The following is a 15,139-nucleotide window of genomic DNA, read 5'->3' on the forward strand; positions in this document are numbered from 1 at the left end:
CCGACGAGGACGCCGCAAACATCGCTGTCACCAAGGGTCTTCTCTTCCCCAACGTCGGCCACAAGTGCCTCATGGCAAAGGACGGCAAAAAGAAGAAGGTTAAATCTAAATCCTCCACTAGATATGAATCCTCTAGTGATGAAGAAAATGCTAGTGATGAGGAAGATAATTTGCGTACTCTTTTTGCCAACCTCAACATGCAACAAAAGGAAAAACTAAATGAATTAATTAGTGTCATCCATGAAAAGGATGAACTCTTGGATACCCAAGAGGACTTCCTAATCAAGGAAAACAAAAAGCATGTTAAGGTTAAAAATGCTTATGCTCTAGAAGTTGAGAAATGTGAGAAATTAACTAGTGAGCTAAGCACATGCCATGATTTAATTGCCAACCTTAGAAATGAGAATGCAAATTTAATTGCTAAGGTTGATTCAAATGTTTGTGATGTTTCAATCCCAAACCTTAGAAATGATAGTGTTGATTTACTTGCTAAGATTGAAGGATTAAATGGTTCTCTTGCTAGCCTTAGAATTGAAAATGAAAAATTAATTGCTAAGACTAAAGAACTAGATGTTTGCAATGTTACAATTTCCGATCTTAGAGATAACAATGATATTTTACGTGCTAAGATTGTTGAACTTAATTCATGCAAACCCTCTACATCTACCACTGAGCACGGTACTATTTGCACTAGATGTAGAGATGTTAACATTGATGCTATTCATGATCATATGGCTTTAATTAAACAACAAAATGATCATATAGCAAAATTAGATGCTAAAATTGCCGAGCATGACTTAGAAAATGAAAATTTTAAATTTGCTAGAAGCATGCTCTATAGTGGGAGACGCCCTGGCATAAAGGATGGCATTGGCTTCAAAAAGGAGGACAATGTCAAACTTAATGCCCCTCCTAAAAGATTATCTAATTTTGTTAAGCGCAAGGCTCCCATGCCTCAGGATAATGAGGGTTACATTTTGTACCCTGCCGGTTATCCTGAGAGCAAAATTAGGAGAATTCACTCTAGGAAGTCTCACTCTGGCCCCAATCATGCTTTTATGTATAAGGGTGAGACATCTAGTTCTAGGCAATCAACCCGTGCAAAATTGCCTAAAAAGAAAACTCCAACTGCATCAAATGTTCATGACATTTCATTTAAAACTTTTGATGCATCTTATGTTTTAACTAACAAATCCAGCAAGGTAGTTGCCAAATATGTTGGGGGCAAACACAAGGGATCAAAGACTTGTGTTTGGGTATCCAAAGTTCTTGTGTCTAATGCCAAAGGACCCAAAACCATCTGGGTACCTAAAGTCAAGAACTAAACTTGTTTTGTAGGTTTATGCATCCGGGTGCTCAAGTTGGATCATCGATAGCGGGTGCACAAACCACATGACAGGGGAGAAGAAGATGTTCTCCTCCTACGAGAAAAACCAAGATCCCCAAAGAGCTATCACATTCGGGGATGGAAATCAAGGTTTGGTCAAAGGATTGGGTAAAATAGCTATATCTCTTGACCATTCAATTTCCAATGTTTTTCTTGTAAATTCTTTATATTACAATTTGCTTTCCATATCTCAATTATGCAAAATGGGCTACAACTGTCTTTTCACAGATGTAGGTGTTACTGTCTTTAGAAGGAGTGATGATTCAATAGCATTTAAGGGAGTGTTAGAGGGTCAGCTATACTTAGTAGATTTTGATAGAGCTGAACTCAACACTTGCTTAATTGCTAAGACTAACATGGGCTGGCTCTGGCATCGCCGACTGGCACATGTTGGAATGAAGAATCTTCACAAACTTCTAAAGGGAGAACACATTTTGGGACTAACAAATGTTAATTTTGAGAAAGACAGGGTTTGTAGCGCATGTCAGGCAGGGAAGCAAGTTGGTGTTCATCATCCACACAAAAACATCATGACGACTGACAGGCCACTTGAGCTCCTACACATGGACCTATTCGGCCCGATCGCTTACATAAGCATCGGCGGGAGTAAGTACTGTCTAGTTATTGTGGATGATTATTCTCGCTTCACTTGGGTGTTCTTCTTGCAGGAAAAATCTCATACCCAAGAAACCTTAAAGGGATTCTTGAGACGGGCTCAAAACGAGTTTGGCTTAAGAATCAAGAAAATTAGAAGCGACAACGGGACGGAGTTCAAGAACACTCAAATTGAAGGTTTCCTTGAGGAGGAGGGCATCAAGCATGAGTTCTCTTCTCCCTACACCCCACAACAAAATGGCGTAGTGGAGAGGAAGAATAGAACTCTTTTGGACATGGCAAGGACCATGCTTGATGAGTACAAGACTTCGGATCGGTTTTGGGCCGAGGCAGTCAACACCGCCTGCTACGCCATCAACCGATTGTATCTACACCGAATCCTCAAGAAGACATCATATGAACTCCTAACCGGTAAAAAGCCCAATATTTCATATTTTAGAGTCTTTGGTAGCAAATGCTTTATTCTTGTTAAAAGAGGTAGAAAATCTAAATTTGCTCCTAAGACTGTAGAAGGCTTTTTACTAGGATATGACTCAAACACAAGGGCATATAGAGTCTTTAACAAGTCCTCATGACTAGTTGAAGTTTCTTGTGACGTTGTGTTTGATGAAACTAACGGCTCTCAAGTAGAGCAAGTTGATCTTGATGAGATAGGTGATAATGAGGCTCCGTGCATCGCACTAAGGAACATGTCCATTGAGGATGTGTGTCCTAATGAATCCGAAGAGCCTCCAAATGCACAAGATCAACCATCCTCCTCCACGCAAGCATCTCCACCAACTCAAAATGAGGATGAAGCTCAAGTTAATGATGGAGAAGATCAAAGAAATAAGCCACCTCAAGATGACGGCAATGATCAAGGGAGAGATACAAATGATCAAGAAAAGGAGGATGAAGAACCAAGACCGCCACACCCAAGAGTCCACCAAGCAATTCAACGAGATCACCCCGTTGACACCATCCTCGGCGACATTCATAAGGGGGTAACCACTAGATCTCGTGTTGGACATTTTTGTGAGCATTACTCTTTTGTTTCCTCTATTGAGCCACACAGGGTAGAGGAAGCACTACAAGATTCGGATTGGGTGGTAGCGATGCAAGAGGAGCTCAACAATTTCACTAGGAATGAGGTATGGCATTTAGTTCCATGTCCTAATCAAAATGTTGTAGGAACCAAGTGGGTTTTTCGCAACAAACAAGACGAGCATGGTGTGGTGACAAGGAACAAAGCTCGACTTGTGGCCAAAGGATACTCCCAAGTCGAAGGTTTGGATTTCGGTGAAACCTATGCACCCGTAGCTAGGCTTGAGTCAATTCGTATATTATTGGCCTATGCTACTTACCATGGCTTCAAGCTTTACCAAATGGACGTGAAAATTGCCTTCCTCAATGGACTAATCAAGGAAGAGGTCTATGTTGAGCAACCTCCCGACTTTGAAGATAGTGAGTACCCTAATCACGTATACAAACTCTCTAAGGCGCTTTATGGGCTCAAGCAAGCCCCAAGAGCATGGTATGAATGCCTAAGAGATTTTCTTATCACTAATGGCTTCAAAGTCGGAAAAGCCGATCCTACTTTATTTACTAAAACTCTTGTCAATGATTTGTTTGTATGCCAAATTTATGTTGATGATATTATATTTGGGTCTAATAACGAATCTATATGTGAGGAATTTAGTAGGATTATGACAAAGAAATTCGAGATGTCTATGATGGGGGAGTTGAAGTATTTCTTAGGATTTCAAGTGAAGCAACTCCAAGAAGGCACCTTCATTAGCCAAACGAAGTATATTCAAGACATTCTAAACAGATTTGGAATGTAGGATGCCAAGCCCATCAAGACTCCCATGGGAACCAATGGGCATCTCGATCTCGACACGGGAGGTAAATCCGTCGATCAAAAGGTATACCGGTCGATGATAGGCTCTTTACTCTACTTATGTGCATCTCGACCGGATATTATGCTTTCCGTATGCATGTGTGCAAGATTCCAAGCCTACCCTAAGGAAGCTCACCTTACGGCCGTAAAACGAATCTTGAGATATTTAGTTTATACTCCTAAGTTTGGGCTTTGGTACCCTCGGGGATCCACATTTGCTTTAATTGGTTATTCGGATGTCGATTGGGCGGGGTGTAAAATTAATAGAAAGAGCACATCGGGGACTTGCCAGTTCTTGGGAAGATCCTTGGTGTCTTGGGCTTCAAAGAAGCAAAATTTCGTAGCTCTTTCTACCGCCGAAGCCGAGTATATTGCCGCAGGTCATTGTTGCGCGCAACTACTTTGGATGAGGCAAACCCTTAGGGACTACGGTTACAAATTAACCAAAGTTCCTCTTCTATATGATAATGAGAGTGCAATCCGCATGGCGGATAATCCCGTTGAGCATAGCCGCACTAAACACATAGCCATTTGGTATCATTTTCTTAGGGATCACCAACAAAAGGGAGATATCGAGATTGCATATATTAACACTAAAGATCAATTAGCCGATATCTTTACCAAGCCACTAGATGAATAAACTTTTAACAAACTTAGGCATGAGCTAAATATTCTTGATTCTAGGAATTTCTTTTAATGTTTTGCATACATAGCACATTAACATACCTTTGATCATGTCTCTTTTATATGCTATGACTAATGTGTTTTCAAGTGAATTTCAAACCAAGTCATAGGTGTATTGAAAGGGAATTTGAGTCTTCGGCAAAGACAAAGGCTTCCACTCCACTCCATGACTCATCCTTCGCCGTCGCTCCGAGCAACTCTCCAACTTTGGTATAATCTTCACTCATATATTGTTTGCCAAAAGGGGAGAAAGTAGTTCTAAAGGGCTCTAATGATTCCATTTTGGCGATTTATGCCAAAGGGGGAGAGAGCATGAGCCCAAAGCAAAAGGACCGCACCACCACCAATTTCACAAATTTTAGTCCTTCAATTTGGTTTTAAAGAAGTATTTTCAAATTGGTATCTTATTTGTGATATAATTTCAAATTGGTATACCCTCTTCAAAATTAACATCAAAACCCTCTTGAACACTAAGAGGAGGATTTCATTAAGGGGGAGTTTTGTTTAGTCAAAGGAAAAACATTTTGAAACAGGGGGAGAAAATTTCAAATCTTGTAAATGCTTCTCAAGAATCTTATTCATTTACCTTTGACTCTTTGCAAAAGACTTTGAAAAGAATTTCCAAAACCTTTGTAAAAACAAAACATGTGTTGCAAGCGTGGTCCAAAATGTTAAAATAGAAAAAGAATCAATCCTTGCATATCTAATGAAAATATTGGCTCAATTCTAAGTAACCTTTGCACTTACAATTATGCAAACTAGTTCAATTATGCACTTCTATATTTGCTTTGGTTTGTGTTGGCATCAATCACCAAAAAGGGGGAGATTGAAAGGGAATTAGGCTTACACCTTTTCCTAATTGATTTTGGTGATTGAAATTGCCCAACACAAATAATTGGACTAACTAGTTTGCTCTAGTCTATAAGTTCTACAGGTGCCAAAGGTTCACAAAAAGCCAATAAAAAGACCAAGAAAAGGGTTCAACAAAGAGAGCAAGGGATAACCGAAGTGTGCCCTGGTCTGGCGCACCGGACTGTCCGGTGTGCCACCGGACCGTGTCCGGTGCATCACCGGACAGTGTCCGGTGCACCAGAGGACTCCAAGCTAAACTCTTCACCTTCGGGAATTCTTAGAGGTGCTTCGCTATAATTCACCGGACTGTCCGGTGCTCCAAGGAAGAGCGACTCTGAACTCGCCAGCTTCGGGAATTCGCTCCGCTATAATTCACCGGACTATCCGGTGTAACAACGGAGCAACGACTACTTCGCGCGCAACGGTCGACTGCAATGCATTAAATGCGCGCCTGCGCGCGCAGAGGAGCAGAGCACGCGCGAGTGGCACACCAGACAGCCTACAGGGCCTGTCCGATGCACCACCGGACAGCCAGGCGGGCCCACAAGACAGAGCTCCAACGGTCGAACCCCAACGGTCTGCTGACGTGGCTGGCGCACTGGACAGTGTCCGGTGGCGCACCGGACTGTCCGGTGCGCCATGCGACTGCAGCCTTCCAACGGCCACTTTGTGGTGGTTGGGGCTATAAATACCCCAACCACCCCACATTCATTGGCATCCAAGTTTTCCACCTTCCAACTACTTACAAGAGCTCTAGCATTCAATTCTAGACACAACCAAATAGATCAAATCCTCTCCCAATTCCACACAAGGCTTTAGTGATTAGTGAGAGAGATTTGCTGTGTTCATTTGAGCTCTTGCGCTTGGATTGCTTCCTTCTTTCATTCTTTCTTGCGAACAACTCAATTGTAACCAAGGCAAGAGACACCAATTGTGTGGTGGTCCTTGCGGGGAAGTTTGTTCCCGTTTGATTGAGAAGAGAAGCTCACTCGGTCCGAGGGACCGTTTGAGAGAGGGAAATGGTTGAAAGAGACCCGGTCTTTGTGATCACCTCAACGGGGAGTAGGTTTGCAAGAACCGAACCTCGGTAAAACAAATCATCGTGTCTTGCTCTTTATTCGCTCACGATTTGTTTTGTGTCCTCTCTCTCAGACTCGCTCATATTTCTAACGCTAACCTGACTTGTAGTTGTGATTAAATTTGTAAATTTCAGATTCGCCCTATTCACCCCCCTCTAGGCGACTTTCACTTACCATCACAATCTTAGTCAATTCATCAAAGTCATTCCAGCACTTGGACCTTTTCTTTGAGTTCGAGTTCCTTCCACCAGCATCAGGATCAGGGACTAACTCTGGCAGGCTCGTGGAGCCTGTGCCATTCCCTATTCCAGAGCTGGCGACAGTATCGATCTGAATAGGATCTCCATGGGTCTCATTCTCACTGAAACCAATGAAGAACATAGCATCCTCAACATCATTATAGTCCTCGAGCTTGCGCTCCTCCTCCTCTGCAGCCGCGTCAAGGTCCATGAGCCCGACGGCTACAACGGACACGAGCCCGACGACTAGGAGGTTCAACGGCTACAACGTACAATCGGCTCCGGCTACCTCAACAGCTACAAGGTTCAAGGCAACAAAATGAAATTAAATGTACATCTAACTATCCAGACGATTACAAGAATTAAAGGGCTAAAATTAAACAAACCTTTTCAAGCCAGAGCACCAGACACGACAGAACGGAGCCGAGGTCCGAGGAGCAGCCGAGCAGAGCGACCAACGAGCAAGGACCAGCCGAGCACTAGAGAAAGTCGGACAACCGGACAGGTTAGAAGGAGGGCGAGAATGGGAGGAAAATGAAAACAGAACAAAATTATAGATGTCCAAGCAGCCAGCAGGGGCACTAGTGAGGCAGTGAGCCAGTGACCATACAAGGCGCGGAGCTGCGGACCGCCGGACCGGAGACAGTGACGAATCAGGAAGGGAAACACGCACCCGCACCGCACGGAGCACCAACCGACCAGCTGTCAAGCTACAACTCGATCCGAGGAGGCGAGGAGCAGGGGCACTAGTGAGGCAGTGAGCCAGTGACCATACAAGGCGCGGAGCCGCGGACCGCCGGACTGGAGACAGTGAAGAATCAGGAAGGGAAACACGCACCCGCACCGCACGGAGCACCAACCGACCAGCTGTCAAGCTACAACTCGATCCGAGGAGGCGAGGAGCAGGGGCACTAGTGAGGCAGTGAGCCAGTGACCATACAAGGCGCGGAGCCGCGGACCACCGGACCGGAGACAGTGAAGAATCAGGAAGGGAAACACGCACCTGCACCGCACGGAGCACCAACCGACCAGCTGTCAAGCTACAACTCGATCCGAGGAGGCGAGGAGCACCAGCCGACCAGCGAGGAGCACCAACGATGAACGAGCATCACCAATCACCAGATCCGAATGGGATTAGGGTGAGGGTTAGGAATAGGGAGACAGAGGGAGGGAGGATAGGGAGTCAGGGAGCACCAGAGACGTCGGAGGTGGTGAGCCGTCGGCCGTCGACGGTGGGAGGAGGCACCGAGGCAGGCACCGAGGCGACGTCGCGACGCGGAGGCAGAGCCGAGAGGAAGAAAATCGCCAAGCACAGCCGTACGAAGACGAAGTCGGGACAGGGGCGGTAGAACTGGGGCTGGCTGGCTGCCTGGGCAGGGTCGCGGGGATTTGGATTAAGTTTGTGAGATGGGGCGCGGGCTGAGAACGAGCCGATCCATTATCCGTACCGAGCCGTGCCAAAGCACGTGGGCCGCATATGGCGTCCAAGCCCAGCACGCGGATCGGACCGTGCTAGTCCGGACACGATCTTAACCGGGCCGTGACCGGGCTAAAAACTTGCCGGACTTCGGGCTAAACAGGCAGCCGCGCTGTTTGGACATGTATAGTTGGAGTGGGTGTGGTGTGCGCGATGCGCTGCGGGATGGTGTGCAGAGAAAGGCAAACGGGAACGGATCGGACGATCCGCACGCCGCATCGGTTGCATCGTGCGGCTCCCGTTTCGCGGCAGTCGTTACGAGGCGGAGTCGCCGCACGCCCTCCGCTTTCCGAGTGACAGCCGCACTCGGCCCTCGTAGCTGGTGGTTGAAGCGGGAGACGCAACGAGAAAAAATCCGTACGGTTAAAGTTGTGGCAGGAGGAGTGGGGGCGCGGGAGAGATGATAAGGATGGCGGCAGCGTCTCAGCCGCCATCGTCAGCCTTGCGGATGCACGGGTGCGGCGGCGCGGCTTCTGCGTCGTCCGCGCCCGTGCGCCTCTTCACGGAGTCGCGGGGTAGAGTCGTGGCGTCGATTGGGAGGGGCAGGAGGCGGAGGCGCGCCATCTCGTGCTGCTCGTCTCCAGACGCAGATGGCCCTCGCCCCGCCGCGCCACCGACCTCCGCAGCGCCTTCCGACGGGTCGATACAGCTCTATTCCCAGATCGAGAGGTAGGCAGTGGATCATTCTGTGGTTTTATCTGTTCTTCTCGAACCTTGGCGCCGGTCTTATCTCACTGCGGAGGGGACGGCGCGTAGGGTAATCACGGAGGCGGCAAAGCAGTCCCGGGAAGGCTGGGGTTCGACTGGAGATTGGACCGAAGTCGAGGTGCGTTTCGGTGGCTCTAGCCTTCACTACAGTTGCGTTCTGTGTTTATAACTTTATCCGGATTGTATTGATTATTAGTGCTGATTGTTATGCTAGGGATCATGGGTGTTGAGACCGAAGTCCTTGGAGCCATCATTTGTTGTCCACTTTGTTGGAGGAATTTTTGTCGGAGCCGCTCCCCAGATCACATACCGCTTCTTCCTCGAGTGTCTCGCGAACAGGTATGTTTAAAAGCAGTGTCAAACCACCCAAGTTTGTTTCCTATGAGCTATTTTATTATTTTGGATGATTAAGCTTTGTGATCTTCTTGTCATCGAGGAAGAGTAATATCTGAACTTTATGAAAAGTACAGAGAGTTAGCTCAACTTTCGCACCTGGGTTGTACAGTTGTACTTCCATGTGTTTTGAGCTTGTTTTCTCAAACAAAGCATTGCCAAACGAATGTCCTGAAACGATGGAGCATACTGCTAAACTAATATTCTCACTTGTTCATGTGAGCTTTAAGGAGTACTCCTATGTTTGTTCATCTATGAATAAAAAATACAGATAACTCTGTCATTACCTGACTACTGATCTAATCCAATTCCTTCCATTATGACTTATACAGTTGCTTCCCTATTTCCACTGCAAAAATGCTCATTTATCTTTTCGTTTTCTAGGGGAGCTTTGGTGATTGCTACACCTTATGCGAGCGGCTTTGACCATTTCTTCATTGCAGATGAAGTTCAATTTAAGTTTGACAGGTGTTTGAGAAACTTGGATGAGCCTGTAAGTAAAACTATCTGCTTAATAAATCAGGATTCTGTCCATTGTACTAAGTATATGAAATTTTAAACAGGTAAATGATCTCCCAACGTTTGGTGTTGGACATTCATTGGGATCTGTTATCCACATGTTGATTGGTAAGACACATCTATTTCCAATTCCTGTTTATGAAATATTCTCCTTTTGTCCTTTTCTTTTTGCTACAATTATATAATTTGTCTTCCTAATGGTTTGTACTCCAGGATCAAGATATGCTGTGCAGCGAAGTGGAAATGTACTGATGTCCTTTAACAACAAGGTATGTTTTTGCATATCTTGCCATTCATCCTACTCCTACCTATTGGAATATAAGTGAATTGTCCACTTCTCCCCCATCATGTTAAGCTTTTGGGTTGATCTGGTCAGTATATGCAATGCAACTCAATATGGTATCAAGGTCAGATGTCTCTAGCTTGAATCCTGATTAGCGCAATTAAATAAAAATAATTGTTGCTCGAACCTATTCCACGTTGAGGTCTGAGGGGGTCTCCACGTGAGGGAGATTGTTAGAATATAAGTAAATTCTCGGTTTCCCCATCAACTTAAGCTTTAGGGTTGAACTGGTCAGTGCATGCAACTCAACTTAAGCTTTAGGGTTGAACTCGGTTTCCCCATCCAGGTGTGGCTATGGTTACTATTTCTTTAGCTACATGCCTGCATGTATCATTACAAATTTGACTCAGTTTTAGTCCTCTGTCCAAATGTACATAAACTTGGAGTTGGTCCGTGAAACATATATTTGAGCATAGGATATCTAGTACTATAACTAAATTATCTAAAATAACTGGTTGCATGTGATACTTCAGAACTGCATATTCCAGATGTTTTTGCTTCACTAGCTGAGATGTTTCTTGCTATTTCAAGTTCTATTTTCATACATCGTATGTAAATGCAAAAGACATGGGAGATGTTTTGTATGATTCCTTTACAGAACAGTGCTATCATTTTTAACATGTGATGTGGCTCTTTGAATGTGACATGCAATTGTTGAAGTGTACAAGTGCACTGCCTACCTTCTAATAGCTTAAGCTTTTTGGTTGAACTGGTTAGCGCGTCCACTCTAAAAAAGTAACTAGTTTTCAGAACCATATATGCCATTATCAGGTGGCATTTTGTACCATCTCGTTTTTTGTGCTTCGAGTTAGAGAAGGTTGTGTCCAACTCTTCTTCTCAAATTTCATGTTCCAGAAAAATATGCTTATGGAAAAATTACCTCTTTATATGCCCTTCATTTGTTGCAGGAGGCAAGCTCTGCGATCCCACTATTTTCACCTGTAATTGTTCCTATGGCACAGAGTTTTGGCCCTATATTCTCCCAATTGGCATCGTATCCAACAATCCGATTTGGGGTATGATTTGTTTCTGTGACTTTGATGTCAAAATTGTTCCTCCAAATGTTGAGGACGTTATATGCTAGTTACTTTTTCATGCTTGCACTGTCAATATGCAATTTGGGGTACACATCTGTTTTGCAGATCGTCCCGAGTAACAGAAATACTCTTGAACCTTTTCTGTATTAACGAGAATGTCCTGTGTGTCCAATAAATCAAACAACTTCTATTGAATACCACAAAACTACCACAATATTCTTTTTTTAGCTTTGTACGGCATTCTATTTCATAATTCTAACTTTTAAATATGGGAATTGCATTACCTCTTTTTTTAAAAAAAGATAAGTGGAAGATAGTTCGAGGTTGTTTTTCTTCTCCACTCCATGGTATGATGAATTCATATACATTTTCTTTAGGGACAACTTGTCTTCTTATACTTGTTGGAATGTTGGATAAATCCTATCCATTTACTTTTCTTATTGGAAAATTGAGGATTTGCTACTCGTAAGAATGTCAATTGAGGTGGCACACATTCCATATAAATTGAGTTTTTTTTTTCACTTTTTTATACTGCGTGTTATGATTTGCCATTTTGGCCCTTTTACCTTATTTCCTGTCTCGATGCCTTCCATTTTTTTCTCGAACACGCAGGAGAATTACGTATCATTATATTAAGAAGAAAGTAAAGGCTAACATAAACTGAATATAAGGCCCCACAACTGGCGGCCCCCTAGGACCAGGCCACCAAAAGTGCCACCAAAAGGTTTAGGGTTAGCTAAATGTCTTAGAAGTGCCATATTGCGTATGGAAGATAATTCCTGAGATTCACCAATTAACAGTGACTGAAGGATGTGAAATTAAGAATTCTATAGATTATTCTATTTTTTCCTTAGATATTCTAACAGATGACACTCTCCTAAACACACAACATAAATTGCTCTCTCATGTGAAGACTAGCTGGATGTGTTTATATTTCCTTCATGAATCTTCAATCTATGTACCTTACTAGCTTATAATTTTGGCATAATAGGCAGAAGCAGCTATTAAGCAGCTTGAGAATCTAAGCCCACCTGTTGTTAAGCAACTTCTACCTTTACTTCAACAACTTCCTCCGTTGTATATGGACCTAATAAAAGGGCGGGAGGACTTCATTCCAAAACCAGAAGAGACACGCCGCCTGGTACGTTAGCACTATTCTTTTGAATATTTGAAATGTAAAATTTTATGTAAACCACCCGCGGGAAATGGTGACATTTATTGTAATACTAGTCAATGTGAGTTTACTTTTCAAATGATATCTTCTCTAAACATACCTTGTGTTTATCAGAATCAGAACACAGATAAAATCTGTGAACATTATCTCAATTTATGTCTGGTGCTTTACAGTGTTGTAAGCCTGTGACATCTCTGTCAATACCTATTTATTAGAGTATCAGAATTCTCAGTTCAAGCTTCACTTATAAGCAACCTTAGGGTTTTCTTATGTGTTTATGTTTCAATCTGTTTATGCTGAGATTCTCTTGTGAATTATTCTATAATTGTTCTATGCATGCTGTCTTACTGGCACATCATGATTTTCTTTAGATAAAATCCTACTATGGAATTTCTCGGAATCTCTTAATAAAGTTTAAAGATGATCAAATTGATGAAACCTCTACCCTTGCACAAGTACTAAGCTCTGAAGCAGCTATTAGCTCATTGCTTGATATGTCAATTCGATCACTTCCTGGGGATCATGGGTTACCATTACAACAGGTACTGTTTTTCTTTTGAGGTTTCCATGTTTTAGAGCTACTGGCAAAGCCATTGCTGGAACAAAGTTTTTTTTATAATCTTGAAAAAGTAATTGTCTTGTGTTTCTTCAGGTTCTTCCTGATGTTCCACCAGCAATGGCTGATGCAGTGAACCGCGGAGGTGAACTTCTGACAAATCTGACAACAGGCACACCATGGGAGGCTGTTGCTAAGGAGGTTGGCACCACTTTGGGTACTGACTCAGGCATTCTACGAGCACAGATCTCAAAAGACGTTGAAACTCTTGTTGATGTAATTGCTTCATGGACATCTTCAAATTCTGGTCCAAGACTACTTCGCCCATGATCACCCAGCAGTCTGCGTACAGAAATGTTAGTAACAGTGAAGAGCAACAGGATTTAATGATGCATTGTGAGTAACAAAAAGGTAGATTGCACTTCAGCGCGACTGTCTTAGTATTTTAGATCCATACTATAGTTCAGAAAAAAGTGAAGATATGTATTTATATGGTGTATTTTTGAACCAAGATATTTTGATAGAAGGAAACTTTATAAGGAATAGAAATAGAATGATAGATTCTGGATACGGTAAAGCTGCTAAGCTGTATGAAAGGAGTCTTGGCAATTCAGCATTTCTAACTAGGAACAAAACTTTATGGGGTGTTTGGTTTGAAGAATCAATTCATTCTATATGAGGTGTTGTATCATAAGTCTATTCCACAAATTTAGTGAAATAAACTTATTTCTTATATTATTACTAATTATTAGTTTATGAGGAATGAAATGGCGATAGATCAACTCATTTCATTCCACAAATTAAACAAAAAAATAAGTAGGGAGAAGATGACGAACTACCTTATTTCTCGAACTAAACACACTAATAGTATGACAGATAGGAGGTGAGTCTTGGGTCAGCAACTCCTGATGCCAATTTGACTAAACAATATATGGTCACCTTGGTGTTTGAATGCATAGCCTCATAGGCCTAGCCTATGACCTAATCACGATCTCACCGCTTGTGCCTGGTTTGGTTTGATTTTTATTAGTACACAGAAATGTTTTGACTGTTCATGGTTTTTCATATTGATCCTTCTGCAGCAATGGAAAAGTGTATGCTTCTATACTGAAGATGCCCTGGTTGACCTGCATATCATTATTAATTTTATCATATTTTATCATGTGTAATCTATTATCTGTTGAGCATGTTAAGTTCTATTGTGCTGACAGATGATACGAGACGTTGGCAATTAAGGAGTTATGTTACCTTGGCCGGTGGAGGAAGGATGCATGGCACTGGCAATAGGAGCTTTTGTGGACAAACTATCTTAACCCATTGGCAAAGGCAAGATCTCCTTCCCAGATATTTTAGTCTGTAATCAATTTGGATTAAAGGTAAACAATATAGGCTTATAAGGTGAACTAAGTAAGTTAGGATATTTCTCCCCACTAAATGTATTAAGATCTTATATTCAAGATGACTGAGTAAGAGATGCTAGTAAATGGACAATGAAATTACGTATCTTATATTCAAGATGACTGAGTAAGAGATGCTAGTAAATGGATAATGAAATTACCCTACGTAGTTATACATAATAAGTGTGAAAGGGCCTCTAGCCTAGTGGTTAAGGACTTCCGAGTAGCACCTCCAAGTCCTGGGTTCGATTCCCCTTGGAAGCGAATTTTCAGGCTTGGTTAAAAAAATTCCCTCGCTGTGCCCCATCCGTTCTCGGGTTACGATGTCCTATGCGCCACCCTCCGGTTGGGCCGTTGCAGAGTGGACAGTTGACGTCGGCCCGTTAGTGATGGGGGGCCAGGGTTCGGGAATTTTCTCGGCCAGGACCATTGTTTCGGTCTCTTCTTAATATATTACCGGGAGGGCGGTCTTTCCCTTCCCGGCCGAGTTATACATAATAAGTATTTTACATGAAGGCATAGAGCGTGTTTGGTTTAGCTTCCTGAACTAGATTCGCTCATAAAAATCTAGAATCTCAACCACACATAGATTCCTCTAGTTCAATTCATAATCACCTCCTACCTAGATTTTTCAGATTCTTGTTATCCATGTTACAAGGTGCCATACTCTTATATAATCTATAGTTTCGAGTTATTTCAACCAAACAAATTTTAGTTTTTTCACAATTGTCAGCTCACAACATCTTTCTCACAGCTCACAACTAGAATCGGATTTTTCATGATTCTATAGCTAAACCAAA

At 42.9% G+C, this 15,139-nt stretch overlaps 1 protein-coding gene across 2 annotated transcripts; it reads left to right on the forward strand.

Moving 5' to 3' along the window:
* Window positions 1-8,517: 8,517 nt before the first annotated feature.
* Window positions 8,518-14,440, forward strand: LOC100276346 (uncharacterized). Of its 2 annotated transcripts, NR_175984.1 has the most exons (11): window positions 8,518-8,881; window positions 8,969-9,038; window positions 9,135-9,259; window positions 9,698-9,806; window positions 9,877-9,940; window positions 10,046-10,101; window positions 11,084-11,191; window positions 12,204-12,353; window positions 12,758-12,928; window positions 13,039-13,353; window positions 14,154-14,440. NR_175984.1 is itself a non-coding variant. In NM_001150156.2 (10 exons), exons 1-10 carry the CDS (start codon window positions 8,613-8,615, stop codon window positions 13,270-13,272), a joined length of 1,356 nt encoding a protein of 451 aa, NP_001143628.2. In that variant the 5' UTR covers window positions 8,518-8,612; the 3' UTR covers window positions 13,273-13,607. The 2 variants fall into 2 exon arrangements, 1 of the variants encoding a protein (NP_001143628.2); NM_001150156.2 differs by lacking the exon at window positions 14,154-14,440 and having other exon boundaries at window positions 13,039-13,607.
* The last annotated feature ends 699 nt before the right edge of the window (window positions 14,441-15,139 follow it).

This window comes from Zea mays, chromosome 2 (genome assembly GCF_902167145.1).
Source record: "Zea mays cultivar B73 chromosome 2, Zm-B73-REFERENCE-NAM-5.0, whole genome shotgun sequence".
In the NCBI taxonomy this organism is placed as follows: domain Eukaryota; kingdom Viridiplantae; phylum Streptophyta; class Magnoliopsida; order Poales; family Poaceae; genus Zea; species Zea mays.

Excerpts from the sequence above, each read along its gene's own strand:
- LOC100276346 (NM_001150156.2), top strand. The coding sequence starts at position 8,613 with ATGATAAGGATGGCGGCAGCGTCTCAGCCGCCATCGTCAGCCTTGCGG. Across the intron at positions 9,941-10,045 it reads TGTTATCCACATGTTGATTG|GATCAAGATATGCTGTGCAG; the intron begins GTAAGACACATC and ends TTTGTACTCCAG. Across the intron at positions 10,102-11,083 it reads TGATGTCCTTTAACAACAAG|GAGGCAAGCTCTGCGATCCC; the intron begins GTATGTTTTTGC and ends CATTTGTTGCAG.